The following is a 23,210-nucleotide window of genomic DNA, read 5'->3' on the forward strand; positions in this document are numbered from 1 at the left end:
ATGGACGCATTAGCAGTTAGCGCATGCGTTGATTTAGCTCTTTATGGCGCACTCAGGCGTCCCGAAGTAGTTATTGCATGTGCATGCGCTACCCACACACTAAAAAAATAAAATGTACTTTTCAGCACTGGGGCATGTCTGGGGGCCGAGGGTAGGCATGGGTATACTAATTGGTTAGCATAGACTGCAGGGGTGTCCAACCTGCGGCCTGAGGGCCACATGCGGCCCCGTGAAGTATTTTGTGCGGCCCCGGTCGAGGGCGATGCAGTTGAAGTAAAAGGCTGCTAACTTTTCTTCACTGGGAGTGTCCGATGTGATGGAAACTCCCCCCCCCCAAAATATAAAAATAAAAACAAAAAATATTACATTGTATATTCCAAAACAAATAACTTTTTATTCTAGTAATTAGTATTATAGCAGCATTTGTCAAATCAGAAATAAATTAGTTTGGACATATACAATGGAAAGAAAAAAACAGTGCCGGCATCTTTCTGTAAGCATGGCATAGTTTCTCTAAACTCTAAAGAGACTCTGCTAGAGCATGGGGGTTTTATACAAAAAGTATCTTTTTCAAGTAAGACCTTCCCCTGGCTATTATGTACCACCCTATTGGATAATTCAAATGCCTATCTAACTCCCTCTCCTAGTCCACGCCTCCATTCTTCCTTGGGGGGCCCTGGACAGGCATAGCTTCTAGAACTTTCTTCTTCTTGAAGTTTTCATTCTTCACACGAGTACAGCATCACGTTATCGGTTCTTAGGTTCCCGGATGGCGTGTTTTTTGCTGACTTGCATTTTCCTTTCAGCACTGTTCATTGTCTTCCCAGCACTGGTTAGTGTCCTTGAGAAACTGTTCACAGCAAGAAATCTACACACTCACATACCACACATTAGCATCTCAGCATCTGAACTGAAACCAGTTTATACAAGCCCGTGACTAACAACTTCAGTAAAATGTAGGAATAGGTCTCACAACCTGTAAAAGTCTCCCATAGGCTCCTGTCATCCATCTCACAGTGTTTTCCTCTGCCGCCCCCGGGTGTTTACCGTATTGCCGGCTCCCTCCTCTGTCTTGCAGCAGCGTTTGCATGGCCCCAGAAATTTTTTTTTTCGGACAATGCGGCCCAGGGAAGCCAAAAGGTTGGACACCCCTGGATTAGAGTATAAGCCCTTACAACCTACAAAATATGTGATAGTGGGCAGGGCCGGATTTAGATGAAAAGATGCCCTAGGCTATTCCACTTATGAGGCCCTTTCACCTCCCATTTTTAAGTTTGTAAATTACATGAGAGATAATAAAATACATCATTACTGTGATATAGATCAATATGTTAAATGAAACATGTTATTGGTACTAACCTTTATAAAAAATTTGACATGGATAATTAATAAAAAAAAAGTTGAGAACACTTATTTGGCCATTTATTTTCAGCACCATATATAGTACTTGTAACAATAACTAATCAAACATAACACACAACATTGCCCCTTCCTATGTCCATAGTGCCCCCAGTGCGTCCTTCCTCACCTCACCCCCCTCCGATGCCCACCTGCCTCCCATCCCACTTCCATTGAACACCCCCCCATGCCATCCTTCCTGCCTCCCATCCCCCTTCCACTGAAACCTCCCCCCCCCCCCCCGATGCCAGTCTGGGCCACCTTGTCCTGACGGATCCACGTTTTGCCTCTCTCCCCGCGGGGCTGGGCTTTGCCCAGCTGTTTCCGGACTGACGTCTTTCCCTCCCTGATCCTCCTTCCAGGGCGAGAAAAAGAAAGGAAGAAGCCGAGTCGGCGCCCCGTTGCGGCCGGAGCCGGTTCCGATCCAGAAGCATAGAATTTCTCCTTATTTTCGGTTCAGTGTTTTAGTGTTCACTGTTTTTAGAATAGTGTAATTTTAATTTTGCTAACAATTTGAATGTAGGCCCCTCTTGATCTTGAGGCCCTAGGCTGAAGCCTAGTTAGCCTATAGGAAAATCCGGCACTGATAATGGGCTTATGTGCTAATGGAATAATTAGCGCATGGTCATTATTGGAAAAATAGAAAAATCTGCCTTTTATCAGCGGTGCAAAAAGTGGCGTCAGCGCATGGGAGAGACTTGCGTTGGGGCTACCACAAGCCACTTTTCAGTGCTGCTTGGTAAAAGGGCCTCTTAGAAATGAAGCAAAAATCATGAAACTAAGATATTCTGTGTTAGCTAACACATTACTAGTATGAGACATGTGTGCAATAGAAAATTACTTAATAAGCCTTGTAAAAAATACTGCAGGGTTCCAATTGGAAGTAATTTAATGTATTTACACTGAACCATATTTCACATCAACTAAACTTGTATAGAAACAAGAGACAAACACAGTCTCTGCTCATTTTGTAGTTCAAAGCACTATTAAGATAATTTCTGCAAGGTCAAGCAATTTGCATGCATGTGTCTGCTTGCTGTTTTGAAAAGCTTATACAACTCTTAACTTCAGAATTAAAAGAAAAATATATGTAGGTCAAATAATAAAACCAGCAGAAATACCCCCAAAGAAATACACAGACACTATTATACACCCTCAAATATTATATACACCCCCAAATATTATTATACACCCCAGATAATAATAAGACCAGCAGAAACACCCCCAAAGAAATATATAGACACTATTATACACCCCCAAATATTATTATATACCCCCAAATATTATTATACACCCCAGATAATAATACCAGCAGAAACACCCCCAAAGAAATACACAGACACTATTATACATCCCCAAATATTATTATACACCCCAGATAATAATAAGACCAGCAGAAACACCCCCAAAGAAATACTATTGTACACCCCCACATACTATTATACACCCCCAAATAATAAGACCAGCAGAAATACCCCCCAAGAAATACATAGACACTATTATAGGGTTACCATATTTGGAGCATCACAAACCCGGACGCATGGCTCCACCCCGTTCCACCCCCACCTTGTTCCACCTCCAGTCCCACCCCATTCCAGCCCCGCCCCTAACCTGCGCCTGTGACATGGGATCTGCTTAGAGAATCGGGCAAGTTAGGCGGGGTTGGGCATCTGTCCCTTAAGGCAGAACCCGCATTTTTAACATTATAGTTACAGTTATAATACTTCTAGTCCACTTTTTCCGGTGTAGGTTCTAAGTGGATTACATTAAGAGCTAGGAATTAACATAGTGTTACTATTGTATGTTATTTGTTAATATTGAAAAGCTTCAATAAAATTATTGAACAGGAAACATTAATTCTAAAAATACAGTTATAATTCCCAAGCAAATTAAAGAATGAACGATCTTAATCAGGACTTGGTGAAGCTTGAAGAATGGTCCGGAATTTGGCAGTTAAAATGTAATGCTAAGAAATGCAGGGTAATGCATTTTGGCTACATAAACCAGAGGGAACAGTACAGTTTAGAGCAGGGGTGTCCAACCTTTTGGCTTCTCTTGTCTGCATTGTCCGAAAAAAATGTTTCTGGGGCTGCACAAATGCGCAAATGCTGCAGCAAGACAGAGGTGGGAGCCAGCAAGACGGTAAACACCCAGGGGCAGCAGAGGAAAACACGGCATCGCTTTTGACCAGGGCCGCACAAAATACTTCACTGGGCCGCATGCGGCCCTCGGGCCACAGGTTGGACACCCCTGGTTTAGAGCATGAAGAACCTTTGAGCACAAAGAGGAGTGGAACTTGGGTGTGATCGCATGTGATTATCTTAATGTGGCCAAACAGGTAGAAAAGGCGACAGCAAAAGCTAGAAGGATGCTAGGCTGCATAGGGAGAGTAATTCACCCCTCCCCCAAATCAGAGATGTCAAACGCAATACAATGTACGATGGCCTACTGGCCACCCAGGCAGGGCTTCAATAGCTGGAAGGGTGTAGATGGGCTGGAGTGGGTTTTGAAGGAGATTTCGGCAGATGGAACCCAAGCACAGTACCGGGTAGAGCTTTGGATTCTTGCCCAGAAATAGCTAAGAAGAAAAAATTTAAAAAATTTAAATTGAATCAGATTGGGCAGAGTGGATGGACCATTCGGGTCTTTATCTGCTGTCATCTACTATGTTACTATCCACTGAAGTAACCCGCTCAGCTATGTAACTCTTCTGGAAATGTCCAGATAACTTCTTATGTAATCCGCCTTGAACCGCAAGGTAATGGTGGAATAAAAGTCACTAATGTAATGTAATGATGATCCTGTATAAGACTCTGGTGCGACCTCATTTAGAATATTGCGTACAATTCTGGAATTGCACCTTCAAAAAGATATGAACAGAATGGAGTCAGTCCAGAGCAAGGCTACTAAAATGGTCAATGGTCTTCATCATAAGATGTTTGGGGACAGACTTAAAGATCTCAGTATGTACACTTTGGTAGAAAGGTGAGATGAGGTGATATGATTGAGACATTTAATTACCTACATGGCATAAATGTGCATGAGAAGAGCCTCTTTCAATTGAAAGGAAGCTCTGGAATGAGGGGGCATAGGATGAAGGTGAAAGGGGACAGACTATGAAATAACCTCAGAAAATACATTTTTACGGAAATGGTAGTAAATGCATAAAATGGCTTCCCATTAGAGGTGGTAGAGATGAAAAATGCATTTGAATTCAAGAAAGCTTGGGATAAGTACACTTCTCCATTCAAATCCGTGGTTTCAGTATCCGTGGATTCGGTTATTCGTGATATTTTTTTTATACAGGAAATGCTGCATTGCGGACCTTCCTGGACCTTACCTGGTGGTTTAGCAGGCTTCCGGGGCAGGAATGATCTTCCCATGCTCCTGCCCGGTGCAGATTACTGAGACAAAATGGCTCCCCGCAGCCATTTTGTCTCAGTGATCTGCACGGTGCAGGAGCATAGGAAGATTGCTCCTGTCCCGAAAGCCCGCTAGACCACCAGGTAAGGTCCAGGATGCCGGGGGGAAGGCGGTGGGGAGGGAGGTGGGGGTGGGTCAGAGCCGGCCAAAACATTATTCATGAATTTTCAGCATTCGCGGGCCGGCTCTGCCCCTAACCCCCGCGAATATTGAGGGAGAAGTGTAGATTGGATCTGTAAGGGAGAAGAAGAGATAGGCAAACTAGATAGGCCACATGGTCTTAATCTGTCTTCACTTTTCTAGGTTTCTGTTTACTCATAACATATTTCTGGTATAAATTGGTTTTAACCCTCTTTCATATAGGTTATAATTTAACAGAGATACAGTAAAGGGGCTTATTGTCAAAGCACTTAGGCACATGCACCATAATAACCTATTCTACTTTGTATGTCTAAGGCCTTCTTTTACTAAGGTGCGCGAACCGATTAGTGTGTGCTAAACGCTAATGCATGCATATTAGTTTATGGACGCATTAGCGTTTAGTGCGAGCTAATCGGTTCGCGCACCTTAGTGAAAGAGGGGGGGATAAGTGCTTTGAAAATGAGTCCCTTAATATTCACTGGTAAAACTGACCCAAAACTAGCCACCTGATAGGAAAACAAGGTTTTGAATAGTTTCCAGTAATATATATTTTTAGGGTTCGGATATGACAAAAATCTACAATTTGGCGTAAAATTATATCTTACTAATATATGTCTAAAGATTAGGGAAAGCGTATAGAGGAGGTCTTATCTGCCAATTCTGGAACATTCTTTAGGTCAGAAAAGCAAAGATTCTCATACTTCCCAGTAGTTAAGTATAGCCCAACCCAATTGCCAAGAAGACAAACTCCAGAAGTAAAATACATATCTAACTACATCTACCTAACTACCGGTCTACGACCTTCTAGCTACTCCTGTCACTAGCAGACCACACTTGGAAATTTAGGCTTAATGAATGCCAGGATAGTCGATAAAAATGTCCTATGACTTATACTAGTATTAGTGACCATGACCTAGACATCCTCAGAATAACTGAGACCTAGCTGCAGTGACATAGTATGGAGGGCAATGGGGGGGGGGGGGGGCTGTCCACCCCAGGTGCCATCTTGCTCGGGGCACCCGTACCTTTATAAAGTCAGCGCGAGCAGCCACCGGCTTACTGCCTGCGTCAACTTCGGCGCTCTCTCTCTGACATCATTTCCAAGACCCGCAACTAGGTCGTGACGTCAGAGAGAGTGCTGAAGCCGACGCGGGCAGTAAGTTGGTGGCTGCTCGTACTGAAGTTAAAAAGGTGCGGGGAAGGGATACGCACACACGCGGGAGGGGGGAAGGGAGCAAGGGAGGAGCACCACCGCCCCTGGCAAAGCTCACCCTTGCTACACCACTGCCTAGCTGGAAGAAAGTGGAGTCATCCCATTGACTGAACTATGCCAAAGGTTGCACCCTCCAGCATCAAGGAAGAAGGGTGTAGGGGTATCGGTCCAGAGTTCATATGTTTATCCATCCAACAATAAAGGCCTGCCGATACAAAAGATACCTGGACAGAACACCTGCTTTCCAAGCAGGTCAACTGAACGATTGGCTGGGTAACATTATTACGCACTCCTCATCCTATCTAAGTTTTAGAAAACTAGTAAAAACAAACTTGTTTAACCGATTTGTAACCTAAGAACTCTTAAAGCCTTATCTCTGTATTCTGCTTACATGTATTCGATGACTTTACATTGTGCCTATTTCGCTGATTATCCAACTCTTCATATTGTAAACCGCCTCGAATTATTATGGCTTTGGCGGTATATAAGAATAAATTATTATTTTATAAGAGACAGTCAAACTGCACTGAATGACCATCTGCCATCTGTCTGACTCAGAATGCCTTTTAACCCATCTATGAGAAAAAGGAACATACTAGTTGCTCATGGTCTACTGAGCACATTGCAACAACATGTCATCTGTATACAAACTCCTGGATCTGGTGACAGAACTTCTCTAGGTTAGTGGTCACAGGCAGGGCCGGATTTAGATGAAAAGAAGCCCTAGGCTATTCCACTTATGAGGCCCTTTCACCTCCCATTTTTAAGTTTGTAAATTACATGAGAGATAATAAAATACATCATTACTGTGATATATATCAATATGTAGAATGAAACATGTTGATATTGGTACTAACCTTTATAAAAAATGTGACACGATCCATGTTTTGCCTCTCTCCCCGCGGGGCTGGGCTTTGCCCAGCTGTTTCCGGACTGACGTCTTTCCCTCCCCGATCCTCCTCCCAGGGCGAGAAAAAGAAAGGGAGAAGCCGAGTTGGTGCCCTGTTGTGGCCGGAGCCGGTTCCGATCCCGAAGCAGAACCGAGGTAGCCGGCTAAAACCTGAACCGGAAGCAGGATCGGACTGGGGATCGGCGCGTGCCCCCACCCGGGACTGAGACCGATTCCCCTCTGGAGCCGGGAAAGGGGTGGGGGGAGGAGAGAGGAGCAGCGGGATCCAATCTGGAGCTGGAGCACGTGTGCAATTCGGATTCCCCACCCCCAGCTGAATTTTGATGAGTCGCTGGCGCAGGCGCCATGAGGAGTGACACAGAAGCACACCTCACGCTACCAGGACTCACGATATTTCAACAGCGCATGCACGCTCTAGGATTTTATTATTTATGATATAATCATGAAAATATAAAATAAAGCATGTAATATACATTTTAAAATATGCAAATTAAAACATATGTTAAGAACTTACTTAGAATTCTGCGAAATGAAGATATTGTCACAAAAATTTTTTTCAATAGTCTATAAACACTTCACTAAAGTATTGAACCTACTGAACTCAAAAGGCGAGAATCAAATGATGTTGACGCAATCCTAAAATAAGAATCTTTTCTAATAACATTAACACGTGTTTCATATTATCGAAGTAACACGAATATAACCGAACGTCGGGATATCAATAGGTCTGTTTGTTTGTCTGTTCCAATCTACACCAATCTGCACTTTATTGATGCAAGAACAAACCAGAGCTTAGTAGCATAAGGCACGTCAATCAGTGAACGTATGAACTATACTTTGGTGCAATCTAGTATATACAAAGGAACAGACCCAATGAGCCAAACGCGTTGACCTTAACCAATACATTTTTATGTTTGTTTATTAGTCATATGCGTAGAATTTCTCCTTATTTTCGGTTCAGTGTTTTATTGTTCACTGTTTTTAGAATAGTGTAATTTTAATTTTGCTAACAATTTGAATGTAGGCCCCTCTTGATCTTGAGGCCCTAGGCTGTAGCCTAGTTAGCCTATAGGAAAATCCGGCCCTGGTCGGCGTGCTGGTGTCTGGCGCACAATTATCCCATCACCCTGGAATGTACACTGAGCAGTAGCTATAGATGAAGGTCTTATGCTCTATAAGCAAATGCTCCCCAAGATTCCTCCTAAACTTTGGGTCCTTAGGCATCAAGGACTTAACCTGGAAAGAAAATGGCATAAATCTCACTTAGACAAAGACATGCTCAGCCATAGAAAATGCATGCCAATGTACCCCACCCCCCAGTATTTCTGGCAATGCATTGAACAGGCTGCATATTCAGCAAAGCCACTATTCAAAACAGTAGAAGGTCTACTGCATCCCCCATAACACAACTGATCTGACCTGCAGTGATTTTGTCACATACTTTGCCAGCAAAATCAAAGGTCTACATCAGGACCTATAGACAGACCTACTGAGCTTCCCAGATACTTACCCTTCTTTCTACAGTTTGGTATAAAGAGGTTGTGGTGGGAAAAAGTGCAATGGAGTTATCAGTTTATAAGATGATGTGATTATTTAATTTTTGATGTTTATTTTATGAGTGTTGAGTGTTTGTGTTTATTAAGCTGGTATTGTATTTGTATGCTTGTGTATTTTTAGTGTATGTCTCTGTGTATTTTATTATGTACGTGTAGGGGTTGTAAAATCCGGAGCCCTAGATCCACCCAGTTGCACCTATCCCCGCTCCATTACGCCCCAGCTCTGCCTCAAGCCCCGACCCCGCTGCCTGTTCGTCGGGCAGGAAGGCATCCGGGCATGCACGGATGCGCGGCGATGATGTCCTATGCATGTGCATGTGCTTGTGACATCACCGCATTGCATCCGCGCATGCCCAGATGCTCCCTCCTGGTGTGATTTCTTTTCATAACCCAGACAAAGTGCCGGGTTTTGAAAAGCCATCTGGACCCCCGGACCTGTCCTCAAAAGAAGGTCATGTCTGGGGAAATCCGGACTTCTGATAACTCTATGTATGTCTTTGGAAGCCGCTTTGTACAAGGCAGGCTAAAAATAAAATCCATACGCCATAAACCAGATAATGAGATGAAGACTCCTTCCTCTTCATGCACAGCCAACCAGATAACAGAGAAGGCTCTCAAAATTTATGAAAGGCCTATAATAATAATAGCTTTATTTATATCCCGTCATACCTTTTCAGTTCAAGATGGTGTACAATAATAACAGAGAACAGTGAGCTTACCGTGCAAATAGGTAGGCATAGATATTACAGCATTAGTATAGAGTGGGAAACATGCAAGTAGAGGTTACACATTGGAACTGGTGTGGGGATTATACAAACTGGGATTGAACGAGTGCAGGGGTGGGCGTGTAGCTTAGGTAGTGGAGTGGGGCGAGGGGGGAAATAGCTGGGAGGGGTAATAGCTGGAGCAGGGGCTCAGACTGTTAGATGAATCTGTCAAATAAGTTGGTTTTTAGTGCTTTTCTGAATGAGTGGTATGACGGGAGAGATCAGAAGGAGGCCACTTAGGGTGTTGTTCCAGATTCCTGCTTGAAAGGCTAGAGTCCGGTCAAGGAATCTCTTGAAATGACAGCCTCTTGGCGTAGGGAATGTGAAAAGTAATGATCTTCGGGAGAGGCGGGGGTTTGTCTTGTAGGGAAAAGTGACTCAGGAGATAGGTTGGAGCAACGCCAAATAGTGTTTTGTAGCATAGGCAACCGAATTTGAATATGATTGAGAAATTTCTTGAAATAAGCGGTGATATGGTCGAATTTTTTTAGGCCAAAGATCAGATGTACCGCCGTGTTTTGAATTAACCTGTTTCTTGATGGTTTTCTTGTGGGATTCAAGGTAAATGATGTGGCAGCAATCTAGAGATCCTAGGATGAGGGTTTGAACTAGCAATCTGAATGATGTGAAGTCGAAGAGAGGCTTAAGTGTGCGTAGTTTCCATAGCATGTTAAAGCATTTTTGGATTACGATGTTGGTATAGGCATCAAGTGTCAGATGTTGGTTGAGGGTGAATCCTAGGATTTTTATAATAATAATAATAATAACAGTTTATATAATCGCAGGACCATGAAGTTCTATGCGGTTTACAATGATTAGAAAGATGCTAAAATTGAGTAGAGCTTACATAATTGAAGAATAGTGGCTAACTGTTTAAGAGAACAGTTGTAATGGGGGGGATTGAGATGGGAGATTGTGATGGGAGAGATTGTGCAGATCTGCTACCTAGGTATTTCAAGAACAGGTATGTCTTTAGGTGTTTCCTAAATTCACCATAGTTATTTGCATTTATAATTAGTTTTTCAGGCCTTTGCCCCATAATGCTACCTGGTAAGAGAGAAGATGTTGATGGTGTCTTTTAAATTTACATCCTCTAACAGGTGGGGAGATGAACTTCAGGTGTGTACTTCTCTTATGTCTATTGGTTGAAAAGTAAAAGAGGTCATTTATATATTTAGGGGCTAAACCGGATAGTACCTTAAAGCAAAAACATCCCAGCTTGAACTTCGCACGTGCCTCCATCGGCAGCCAGTTTAGGAGTCGGTAGGAAGGGGTTATGTGATCGGACTTCTTCAACCCAAGGATCAACCTGACCGCCGCATTCTGCACCAGATGCATCTCTGCATGTTCTTCTGGGAGACTGCCAGATGGGCGATGTTACAATAATCGAGATGGCTTAGTATTAGGGATTGTACCAGAATTCTGAATGATGAGGCGTCAAAGTATGCTCTAATAGACCTAAGCTTCCAAAGAGTAAAAAAATTCTTTCTGACCAAGGAGGTCACTTGGTCTTTCATGGTTAGGCCTTGGTCCAGTATTATCCCCAGAACCTTCATTGTAGGTTGAATAGGGTAGCTGGGTTTGTTGATGCATAGTGATGTTGTGGTGACAAGTGGGTGTGGCGAGGCCACAAAGAATTTAGTTTTTTCTGGATTAAGCTTCAGTCTGAATTCTGTTGTCCATTGTTCCATCAAGTTTAGTACTTCTGTTGCCATGGGGTTAGCTTCAGAGAGAGAAGTAGCGAATGGGATAATGATTGTAAAGTCGTCTGCGTAATTGAATAATTTTATGCCTCGCTGGGCCAGCTGTGCGCCTATTGATGACATATACATTGAAAAGCAGTGGAGATAATGGTGATCCCTGTGGACGCCAGATGGGTTTCTCCAGGTATTAGAGAGGTTGTAATTGAAATGTGCTTGATAGGTGCGGGACATAAGGAAACCTTGGAACCAGTCTAAAATCTCACCTCTGATGCCAATTGCATCTAAGCATTGTAACAATTTCTCATGATTGACTAAGTCAAAGGCTGAACTCATGTCAAATTGCATGATCAGGGCATTATGGCCCTTGCTGAATAAGGAGCGTAAGTAATCCAGGATCGCCGCAATCACTGTCTCGGTGCTAAACAGAGGTCTGAAGCCAGATTGGGTTTCATGTAAAAGAGAGACCTGATCAAGGTATTCCATTAATTGGGTATATATACTAGACCTTCCATGATTTTTACGAAGAGTGGGATGGATTCTACTGGTCTATAGTTGGTTACCGATGCTAAGGATTGTTTACGATTTTTTGGAATTGGTGTAATTATAATGTGACTGTGATTAGTTAGGAATTTTCCATTTTTAAAATTATCAGTCAGATAGTTCCACAATGTTAGTTTAAAGTTTAATGGGGTTGCTTTCATAATGTCAGGGGGACAGGGATCCAGAATGTAGTGTGATTTAGTATACTTGTTATATAGTTTGATGTAATTATTCCATTCTAGATATTGAAAGGAGTTCCAAATCATATCCGCTGGTATTTCATTTCCTTGTATGTTGGCTATTTGTTGTGCACATATGTTGTTTGTCGAACAGTTGTTTCTTAGGTTTATAATTTTTGAATCAAAATGCTGTGCTAGATCATTTGCTGAAGGTGGCTTAGTATTATGTATGGATTGAGTATGGCGTGTGGTATCAAATAAATTTGTAACCAAGTTGAACAGTTCTTTTGTGTTGATTCCTTTCAAACTGTTATTGGATGTATTAATTTTGGATGAATAGAATGCTTTTCGTTTTTCTTTTATCAATAGTTTGTAGCTCTTTATATTGGATCTCCAATTGTATCGGTCTGATATTTTTCCCATTTTTTTCCAGATCTTTTCTAGTCGTCTAACTCAGTGATTCCCAACCCTGTCCTGGAGGAACACCAGGCCAATCGGGTTTTCAGGCTAGCCCTAATGAATATGCATGAGAGAGATTTGCATATGATGGAAGTGATAGGCATGCAAATTTGCTTCATGCATATTCATTAGGGCTAGCCTGAAAACCCAATTGGCCTGGTGTTCCTCCAGGACAGGGTTGGGAACCACTGGTCTAACTAATTGTTTCATTTTTAATAGTTCAGAGTTGAACCATTTATTATATTTATTTGAGCAATTTTTACTGTTTCGTTTAGGGGCAATTTTATCTAGAATGGATGTGCTTGTTTTCATCCAATGATCCCAAAAATCATCCCCTTCTCCTATTTCTTCTCGTAATTCTTAATGTGCCCAGTATTCCTCTGGGTTCATATGACCCCTTGTGAGATGTTCTTTTTTTATCTTTAGCTGTGTTTTAGATTTTAGATGATTCCAGATTAAGTTAAAGTAGTAGGTAAAATGATCAGACCAGATATCATGACACCAGGTACCGTCAGATAGAGAGATGGAAGGATCTAGGATCTCCTTTGTGGACATAGCTACCACATCTAACTGATGGCTTTTTTATGTGTTTGTGTGGGTAAAGGGAGATTGTAATTGAGCGAAGATAGGAAGTTTTTTAAGTCTTTTGCATCTGGATTGTCCTCGTCCTCTAAATGTAGGTTTATGTCTCCTGCTATAATATTATATGAAGGAGTAATTTAATTATGTAGAACGAATTCATAGAAGTCCTCTCTGGCTTTTGACTAACTTTTTGGTGGGACATAAAATAGAATACAAGAGAGGGATTCTTCTAGTTCCTTGTTACAAATTTTGCATGCTAGTATTTCTAACTGGTTGGTTATTTTAGATTCTAAGTCAAGTTCGATTTCTTCCTTCAGGATGACTGCTAATCCTCCCCCCTCCTTCTGTCCTCGTGATTTAGCATCTGGATTTTAAAGTTATCTGGAAGAAGGTCATTTAATATTGGATCCTCTTCAGACAGTAGCCATGTTTCCGTTAGAAAGAGACAGGCTATTTGCTTGCTGATGATCCAATCTTTGATTAAGAAAGCTTTGTTCCTTACCGATCTAATGTTGAGGTAAGCGCAGGGAACGGAAGTGGATGTGATGGGTCTGGTGAGTGTGGTGGTTCTGATAGGTTTTACTTCCCTTGTCCGTTTTTTAAGGGTACAATGTTGTCTTCCGTTATTTGTGATTACTTTAATTTGATTTACTCTTTCTTCCTGTTGGTTAATTAGAAGTCTAATGGGAGCATCAGGGTGATATACAGAGTGAAGTTGTGGATGGAGTGAGTTAACATCCTTAATGTTATTGCTTATTAAATAGATCAATAGAATCAATAGGAAATTCATTTTTGCAGATTGTTGTGATTCTTTCCTGTAACAATAGTTATGTTGGTTTCCCTGTCACTTCAATGTTAAGTTTGGTTAAAAGCCGTGGGGGGGAGGGGGCATCGGGAGGCGGAGCTGGACTCCCACACCGACCCGGTCTCTCTCCCCTGCCGCGGGACGCTGCGATTCCATTGGGGCAGCTCCTGATAGCAGTGGGGTTGATGGTGAATTTTGTTCTGTTTAGGTCGATTGAGGGTTCAATGGATCTGTTTGGTGGGGAGGCCATGAAGAATTTGTTTTTTTTAAGGATTTAATTTAGGTTTGACGTTTTTTGTCCAATGTGTTACCTGATCTATGACTGAAGAAATCATACTGCCCCCTCAACCTCTGTCCTGCAAAGAAAGTGCAACTAGCAGGCAGAGGACTCATTGAAGAGGACCTTGTGAGACTGGGAGAATGGGCATCAAAATGGCAGATGATGTTTAATGTGAGCAAATGTAAAGTGATGCATGTGGGAAAGAAGAATCCAAACTATAGCTATGTGATACGAGGTTCTGCGTTAGGAGTCACCACCCAGGAAAAGGATCTAGGTGTCACTGTTGATGATTCGTTGAAACCCTCTGTTCATTGTGCAACGGTGGCTAGGAATACAAATAGAATGTTAGAATTATCAAAAAAGTATATGAACCCACTATTAAGAAGTGACTTCAGATTTTAGCTTGGAGTTCAAATAATTGTATACTACTAGACGAATTAGTCTGTGAACCGGTCTAATTTGACTACTGTTTTATTTATTTATTTCCTTATATTATTTTCTTTTGTGTACGAATTTACAGATTTTTGTTTACTTGAGATATATCTTTAGAAAATAGGTGAATGTCTCCCATAATGTGGGCTTGTTGGAGTTTCTTTTGGTTTAATGTTTTAGACCTTTTCTTTTGTGGAATATTTGTATTATTATCTTCATTTTCTTTATTCTGTAAAGAACTGTAAACTTGAAAATCAAACTGAAAAATAAAAAAAGAATTATCAGAAAAGGAATGAAAACCAAAAATGAGAATGCTCTGATGCCTTTATATCGCTCCATGGTGTGACTATACCTCAAATACTGTGTACCGTTCTGGTCACTGCATCGCAAAAAGATATAGTAAAATTGGAAAAGGTACAGGGAAGGGCAACAAAAATGATAAAGGGAATGAGACAACTTCTCTATGAGGAAAGGCTAAAGTGGCTAGGGTTCTTCAGCTTGGAGAACAGATAGCTCAGAGGAGATATGATAGAGGTCTATATAAATACAGGGTGGAGCGGAAAGGATAGATATGAATCGCTTTTTTACTCTTTCCGTAAATGCCAGGACTAGGGGGCATGCAATGAAGCTATTAAGTATTAAATTTCAAAGAAGCCGGAGAAAATATTTCTTCACTCAAGATGTGGTGAAAGCAGTTAGCTTAGCGGGATATAAAAAAAGGTGTGGATAATTTCCTAAATGAAAAGTCCATACGTCATTATTAAGATGGACTTGGGGACATCCACTGCTTATTTCTAGGATAAGCAGCATGAAATCTGTTTTACTCTTTTGGGATCTTACCAGGTACTTGGAACCTGGATTGGCCGCTGTTGGACACAGGATACTGGGCTTTATCGATCTTTGGTCTGTCCCTGCGTGGCAACTCATATGTTTTAAAATTGTTAGCTCCTTTTTCATGGAAAGGCAGCTATTAACAGCAGTGGGGAAAAAAAAAAAAAGACTATGGGGCCCTTTTACTAAGGCGCACTAACCGATTTAGCGTGCGCTAAAGATTATCGCGTGCTAAATGCTAAGGCGCCGATTATATTCTATGGGCGCTTTAGCATTTGCTAAATCGATTAGTGCGCCTTAGTAAAAGGACCCCTATGGTTTGTCCCCTTACTGTAAATATCTCCCTTGACCAGAACTAGCTAGAAAACTACTGGCCAGATCTAACATTCCTTTACTGGGAAAACTTATAGATAAAGACTGTCTGCATTCAACTCAATGACTGGTTAAATGAAAGAAATGAGAGGTAATTTTACCTTTACTGTAGATAAAACAGGTTTGCCCACAGGTAAAAAGTTATAAAATACCCCCCCACACACACACACATACACTTCTAAAATAAGTCAGATGAAAAGCATACCATATAAAATATAGTGGTTAAAGCTACAGCCTCAGCACCCTGGGGTTTTGGGTTCAAACCCACGCTGCTTCTTGTGACCCTGGGCAAGTCACTTAATCCTCCATTGCCCAGGTACATTAGATAGATTGTGAGCCCACCAGGATAGACAGGGAAAAATGCTTGAGTACCAAGCCATTGTGACATCACCAATGAGGCTGGCTCTTAGGCATTGGAGGAATGAGGCATTATGACATCACAATAGGAGGGGCCACTGAAAAGTTCTTAGCCCAAACAAGCAGAGAATGGGGAGAGTGTGGCACAGTGGTTAAAGTTACAGTCTCAGCACCCTGAGGTTGTGGGTTCAAACCCATACTGCCCCTTGTGACCCTGGTACATTAGGTAGATTGTGAGCCCACCAGGACAGACAGGGGAAAATGCTTGAGTATCTGAATAAATTCATGTAATCCATTCTGAACTTCCCTGGGAGAACACTGTAGAAAATTGAATAAATAAATAGCGTGAAAAGTTTCAGCTTCTGATAACCAAAGCTGGTATTGTGACATCACAATGCCTCATTCCACCAATGCCAAAGAGCCAACCTCATCAGTGATGTCACAATGGCTTGATTGTCCTATACCTGACTCACTATTACTACACTTTGATTTCTAGAGTGGTGCAGTGGTTAAAGCTACAGCCTCAGCACTCCAAGATTGTGGGTTCAAACCCACACTGTTCCCTGTGACCTTCGGCAAGTCACTTAATTTGCCCCAGGTACATTAGAAAGATTTTGAGCCCACCAGGACAGACAGGGGGAAATGCTTGAGTACCCTGAATAAATTCATGTAAACATTATAGAAAATTGAATAAATAAATCAATCATCAACCATGGCTTTCAATTACAGTGAAACATGAATGACTAGTGGCAGTGGACCCAAGAGATGCCCTTCTAGTTTTGTAAAATAGTTGGTATTTGGGGTTTTCTTCAAAAGATTTACTATCCTCTCACTTCTTGCTTGCATAATAGAGAGTGGATGTACTAAAGTACGATTAAGGTTTATTATTTTTTATATTCAATTACAATATATATATATAGATACGTATATCCTTAAAGGATCAGATGGCATCGCCCAGGTTTACAAAGATTCTAACAACAGACATTTCTTACACGCTTATAGCAGGAAAGCAGATTATCTGTAAAGGTAAAGTGGAAAGACTATTTCCTCAAGAGAGCCACGATTGCAGTTGGGTAACGTATCGTCATCATGTCACTGGCAAAAAAGGTTTGAGAAGATGCAGCCCAGGAATTTAATCTATGTTTGAAATGTTGAGAATGTTCCAATATGTATATTTATAGAAATGCTTATATCAAAAAAAAAGATTTTAACCTGTAACTTGATCAACCAGAATTCGTGAGGTGATGATGCGTCCATATTGTGAAAATAATTGTTCAAGCTCTTTCTGAGTCATTGTTTTAGGAAGGCCGCTAACATATAAGTTGGCATCTCGGATTGATGCTGAACTTGGGCGAGCATATGAAACCTAGTGGGGGAAAAAAAAAGAAAATAAATTAACAGAAAGTGCTTAAGTTTCTTTCAGGAACAATTTATTTTCCTTAAAGCACCATAAGTTCTTATTTGCAACGACCAAGGAACTTCCCTCCTATAGTATAACCTCTGCCTGCAGACTGCCGTTCTCTCCAGGACCACAGTATCTGTGCACCATAAGACTATCCAGTAGATGTGACCATGGATTAATGGTTGAGATACTCCTACCTTCATAGTATCCTACCTCCAGATGTCCAGGGGGAGCTGAAGCTGGGCCCAGGAGGAATTAATCCTGAGCTCTCTTCACACCACTTCTACTAAGACAAAAGCCTGGCTGTAAACTAAAAGCAAACCAAGGAAGTTGACCCAATGACTCCACAGTAGAAAAATATGATCCAAACAAAAGACTCTGTGGAGAGTTGATGTTCCTGATATAGATTTTATTATTGATTCAACTTAATAATCCACAAAAAGACATATAGGATCCAGTCCAAGATGGGACCCAACATGAGATCAGTAGATAATCCACAAATTTTTTCTTCATGGACCTCAAGGTCCACTGAAGAAGACATCTTTGTCGAAACATGGACCGTGTTGGGTCCCATGTTTCTAGTGGATTGGGTCCTATATGTCTTTTTGTGGATTATCAGTAATAAAGTCTATACCCGGAACATCAACTCTCCACAGAGTCTTTTGTTTTGTAAACGAAAAGCCCCATAATATAGAAAAACAAAGCTCCTAAATTTGTGCCCTGTTTAAAAATTATGAGGTTGAAATTCTGCATGATTTAACTGGCCAGAAGAGGCTCCTTATTACTTAAACTATGCTGAGCCGACCAGTCACCAATATTCAGCAGCTCTTAATCAGGCAGTGCCCCTAAATGTTGGCCCAATCAGAATCTAGGAAGTGCCGGGTATTTTGGGGTCAGGGATGAGTCAGTACTTATGCAGGCATAGGTCATATTCAGTGCCAGTGTCTGCATAGCTAAGAGAGCAGATAGGATGGCAGAAAAGACATTCCTATCTTTGGCTGTTAGATATGCAGGTGCTGGAACTGAATATCAGCTGCCACCCAGAAAAGAGGGTCTTTCACCAGTGTGACAGGTCCACTGCCACAATCCTGTTTTGATCCCCTTAATCCCACTTCCAACTTTCCCCCCAGTTTGGATCCATATAACCCCCCTTTCAAATGTTCCCTCTTAAATCCAAGCTTCACCTCACCTGAACCTACCCCTCTGGGCCCTTCAACCTGTAGGGGGTAGGAGCGTAGCACCCTGGTCATCATCTTGGCAGAGTTGCCTGCACCTATTCTCTACCCTCCCAGTGATAGGGGAGGGAGTCTTTTAAATGCACTCCCTGCTCTTGTACCTCTTCAAGTCAGCGAGCAGGATCTCTTACTCGCTACTTGTGCTGGCCTCAGCCCTTCCTCTGTCATCACTTCCTGTTTTCAGGATCAGGAAGTGACGTCAAAGGGAAGGTTCAGCAAGCATGAACAGCGAGTAGAAAATCCTGTTTGCTAAGGGCGACAACTTGAAAGGGGGAGGGGAGTGCCTGGGCACCTGGCACAGTGATGCCAGGTTCCTTCCACTGCTGAGAGGGAGCCCAATACAGTGGTGCATGACAACTCTGCCTTGGGCACAAACTTTCCATGCTATGCTACTGCCTCCACCACCCACAAGGTGATCTTTGGTGGTCTAGTGGGATGAATGAGAGCCCTTTTGCTTTCGCCCCATCTGGATCTGGGTTGAAACATGGTAGCACTGACCCCTAGTAGTTCACAGAACTGCTAGGGCTCAGCTTTCCATGTAACGGCAGCTAGATAATTGCCAGCAGGCAGTTCATGCCCAGATATGCCCGGATATATAATGCCTGTGTTTGGACATTGCCCAGCATTGAATATCTGAGTCTATTTTAACTGGCAGTAGTTGGTGCTTAGAAAAATACTCACCGCTTCTGGCTGAATATTGACTGGTACTCTTATAAATATAGGCCTGCCATTCATTTGCCTAGATTTATAAGGCTAATGCTGAAAATCAGTGCAAAGCTCATAAGAATTTTCTCAAGCCTTATATCTGCTCCTGTTACCAGACACTTTTTATTCTCCTAAATTTGTATTTAATTAAATTTTGTGAATAAATTTAGGCACTTGGGGGCCTTGATTCTATAAATGGCACCTGAAATGTAGGTGCCGAGTAGCGTGGCGTTTAGATGTGATTCTATAAAAGTTTGGCGTGCCTAAAGGCAGTAGGTTGCACCGTATTTATGCCAGGGGTTTTCTTGGCCAAAGTACTGGTGCCTAATTCTAGAACAGGCGCTAACATGTAAACCACACCCACGATTTGCTCCCTAACCACACCTTAGACTAGGTGACTACCATATTAGGTGCCTACCATCCAATTAAGTGCAATTAACATCAATTACAAGTTGCTAATTGCCAATTGTCTATGCCAATTAACCCCTCCCCTTTTCTAAGTCACGGTAGAAGTTTCTACTGCGGCGCAGAGCACTAAATGCTTCGACGCTGCTCCGATGCTCATAGGAGAGTTATAATTAAAAATGAAAATTTGATAAAATTGAGCCTTGACCAGTGAGGATTTAACACAATAGTTTCCCCGTACAATAATACCTGAATGGGACGGACGGAGGAGTGGTGTTTCTGAGGTCTCTGGCAAAACACTGGATATATGGTGGAAGAGCTGAAGAGAATAGAAGCACCTTAGAACAAGTGTTGCAGAGACTTGTTGGTAATTCAAAGGTAATATAAGAGCCATTGATACGTATTATTGGACAGGGGCATAGGATTTCTATGAGCATCAGAGCAGTGTTTAGTGCTCCGGCCAGGGTAGAAACCTCTACCGTGGCTTAGTAAAAGAGGGCCTAAGATTTTTAAATATATTGACTAGGCACATCGATCTAAGCACCTAACTTTAGGAGTCATTTATAGAGTCTGGGCCTATGCCTTTGCAAATTTTCAAAGCCTCAGCGTTGGGAGCATAAATTCCTTGAATACTGGACCCTAGTTTTTTTATAATCAAAATCCCACTAAACTTGTTCTTTTTTTTTTTTAATTTTTTTATTTCTTTATGCCTATTCATTAAGTAGTCCTCAGAGGGCTAAAAGACCCTTATGGTTTATGTGAAGCAAGACACAAAACCTGATCGTAATAGGATCAATAATTTCTACTCTTTTATATTTTTATACGTTTTTTGTGACTTTTGTAATTTTTTAAGTTGTAATAACTTTAACATGCACATGTTTCAAGATAACTTTTCATCAGGGTTGAGGTTCCCGTGTTTAATTATCATGCTTCAAAGAAACCGCTCCTCTCCATGAAGTATCATGAAGTATCATGAGTATCATGACGTTTCATGAGTATCATGAAGTATCATGAAGTATCATGACGTATCATGAGTATCATGACGTATCATGAGTATCATGAAGTATCATGAATATCATGAAGTATCATGATACTTCATGGAGAGAAGCGGTTTCTTTGAAGCATGATAATTAAACACGGGAGCCTCAACCCTAACCCTAACCCTGATGAAAAGTTATCTTGAAACATGTGCATGCTAAAGTTATTACAACTTAAAAAATTACAAAAGTCACGAAAAACGTATAAAAATATAAAAGAGTAGAAATTATTGATCCTATGACGATCAGGTTTTGTGACTTACTTCACATAAACCATAAGGGTGTTTAAGCCCTCTGGGGATCATATAAAGAGACTGGATAATGTGTATATTGAAGCTATAACCAGAATCCAGTCTATGAATAGCCTGTTGTATTAAAACTATTCATTACGTAGAGCATTTCACAGATGCTCTTTCTTAATGTTCTTCTCTGATTCATTTAAGTTTCCATGTATTCATCATGGAAAGATTGTTGGCGTAAAATGGAACTCCTATTGCTCTATTTTGAAAATAAAAAATGTAGCTCTGACGTCTATAAGTAAATTTTGTTACTCGCTCTATAGCCCTGAGTATGACATTAAAACTCCCTGTGCTCAAACTCTGAGGACTCTCCAGGTCATTGAAAACCAAATAATTTTATACAGAAGAAAGTACATCAAAATGAAACTATTTTACTAAGGTACGCCAGCGTTTTTAGTGCATGCAGGAAATTACCAAGCGCTACGCTTCTAGAACTAACGCCAGCTCAATGCTGGCGTTAAGGTCTAGTGCACGGCAATGTAGCACGTGCTATTCCGCGCGTTAAAGCCCTAACGCTCCCTTAGTAAAAGGAGCCCTATGTTCATAACTAAGAAATAGACTCCAGTCATTATCCCCCTCCTTTACTAAGGTACGCTATGCTTTTAGCGCGCGATACATAGCGGGCGCTAAACACATGCTGAACGCAAACAAGTGCATGTTGTCCGCTTAGGGTTACCAGATGTCTGGATTTCCCCGGATATGTCCTCCTTTTCGAGGATATGTCCGGGGGTCCGGATGGCTTTTCCAGGTTTTGAAAAGCTTCCATCAGGAAAGGGAATCCACGCATGTGCGGACGCAACTCGGTGACATCATTGCTTCACGTCCGCGCCTACGCAGATGCCATCTGGGGGGCGGGACAGAATGGGGCGGGACAGAATGGGGCGTGACACAGGCGGAAGGAGGCGGAACTGGGAGGCCTGGGGCATGGCCGTTGGTCTGGATTTTCCTTTGGGAAAATCTGGTAACCCTAAGTATGCTGGCTTTCCTCTGTATATCTTGGATCTGCTTATTGCCTACGCACTCATAGGAGGCTATGTTAGTTCCAAAACAACAGCTTCATCTTCCTCCGCTGGCAGGAATCAGGCCTGAATTAACTCACTTTACAGTTTTCAGCTATTTTGCCCCATCAGTACGGAACTATCTGGTGCTCTCGCTCAGATCTGGGAATTCTTATTTCCCACTGGGCTACTAGCGCTGGATAGCTGCTTCCTGAAAGTGATCCTGGTGCCGCCAATATTCAGTGCTGCAATATATGTGGTCCTATATGCTCAGACAGTTATCACGGGATAGGTACTGGCCCTGGATATTGGAGATGCCCAGATAACTGCTGATTCTGACTCTGCTCTGTCCCCAGATTTCCCCCGTACCACCTAGATAGTGCTGTAGAAATCACAAGATATTCAGTAGCACTATGTGGAGACTGTCAGTGTGATTTAACCAGGCAGAAGACCTCTTTACCTGGTTATATCAAACTGAATATAATTTTACAAAATTATGATGAATACTGGTTCCATGGATTTCCTCTTTGGTCTTTACACTAGCCAGGCTTCACTTAAAATTGTTGAGCACCTAGGACTCATGATTTTTATATATTTTATGTATTTATGAATTTATTTTAGATTTTATGTTTATTTTTCATTTTTATAATGTAACTAATTATGCTCAAACTACTTTTAAAATTCTTTTTTTTTTTTTTTACTATAGACTGCTTTGATATTTTTTGAAGGAGAAATTAGTCTACACATGTTGAGGAAAGTGAGATCCTGCTTCCGCCAACAACATTTTGCTGTCCTTGTACAATCAATCATTCTTTCCAGGCTGGACTACTGCAACTCCATCTATCTAAGTCTAACCAAGAAAAGTCTTCAAAGACTTCAACGAATCCAGAACACTGGCTAGGTTGATCTTCACAAAAAGCAAATTCGATCATGTTTCCCTGCTTCTGTCAAAACTGGTGATTTCTAGGATTCACTTTAAATGTACCTGCCTAACATTCAAGATCCTAAATGGCATTCTTCCTCCCCTAATTCCACTATCCTGGAATTCTTCGAGACCTGATACTTCCAGATCCACCCACAAACTTAAACTATCTTTCCCCTTGTTAAAAGGCGTCATGTATGCAGGTAAATTAAGGAAATCCCTTTTCTTCAAATTCACTGAGCTTTGGAATAACCTCCCT

At 41.7% G+C, this 23,210-nt stretch overlaps 1 protein-coding gene across 1 annotated transcript in view; it reads right to left on the minus strand.

Moving 5' to 3' along the window:
• ELAVL4 (ELAV like RNA binding protein 4) overlaps positions 1-23,210 on the minus strand; it is a 282,994-nt gene that overhangs the window by 47,606 nt on the left and 212,178 nt on the right. Inside the window, exon 4 of the mRNA XM_033917154.1 lies at positions 17,161-17,314. Within this exon, the coding sequence (XP_033773045.1) occupies positions 17,161-17,314 (154 nt within the window). The remainder of the gene's footprint in view (positions 1-17,160; positions 17,315-23,210) is intronic.

Source organism: Geotrypetes seraphini, chromosome 12 (genome assembly GCF_902459505.1).
Source record: "Geotrypetes seraphini chromosome 12, aGeoSer1.1, whole genome shotgun sequence".
Taxonomy (NCBI): Eukaryota; Metazoa; Chordata; class Amphibia; order Gymnophiona; family Dermophiidae; genus Geotrypetes; species Geotrypetes seraphini.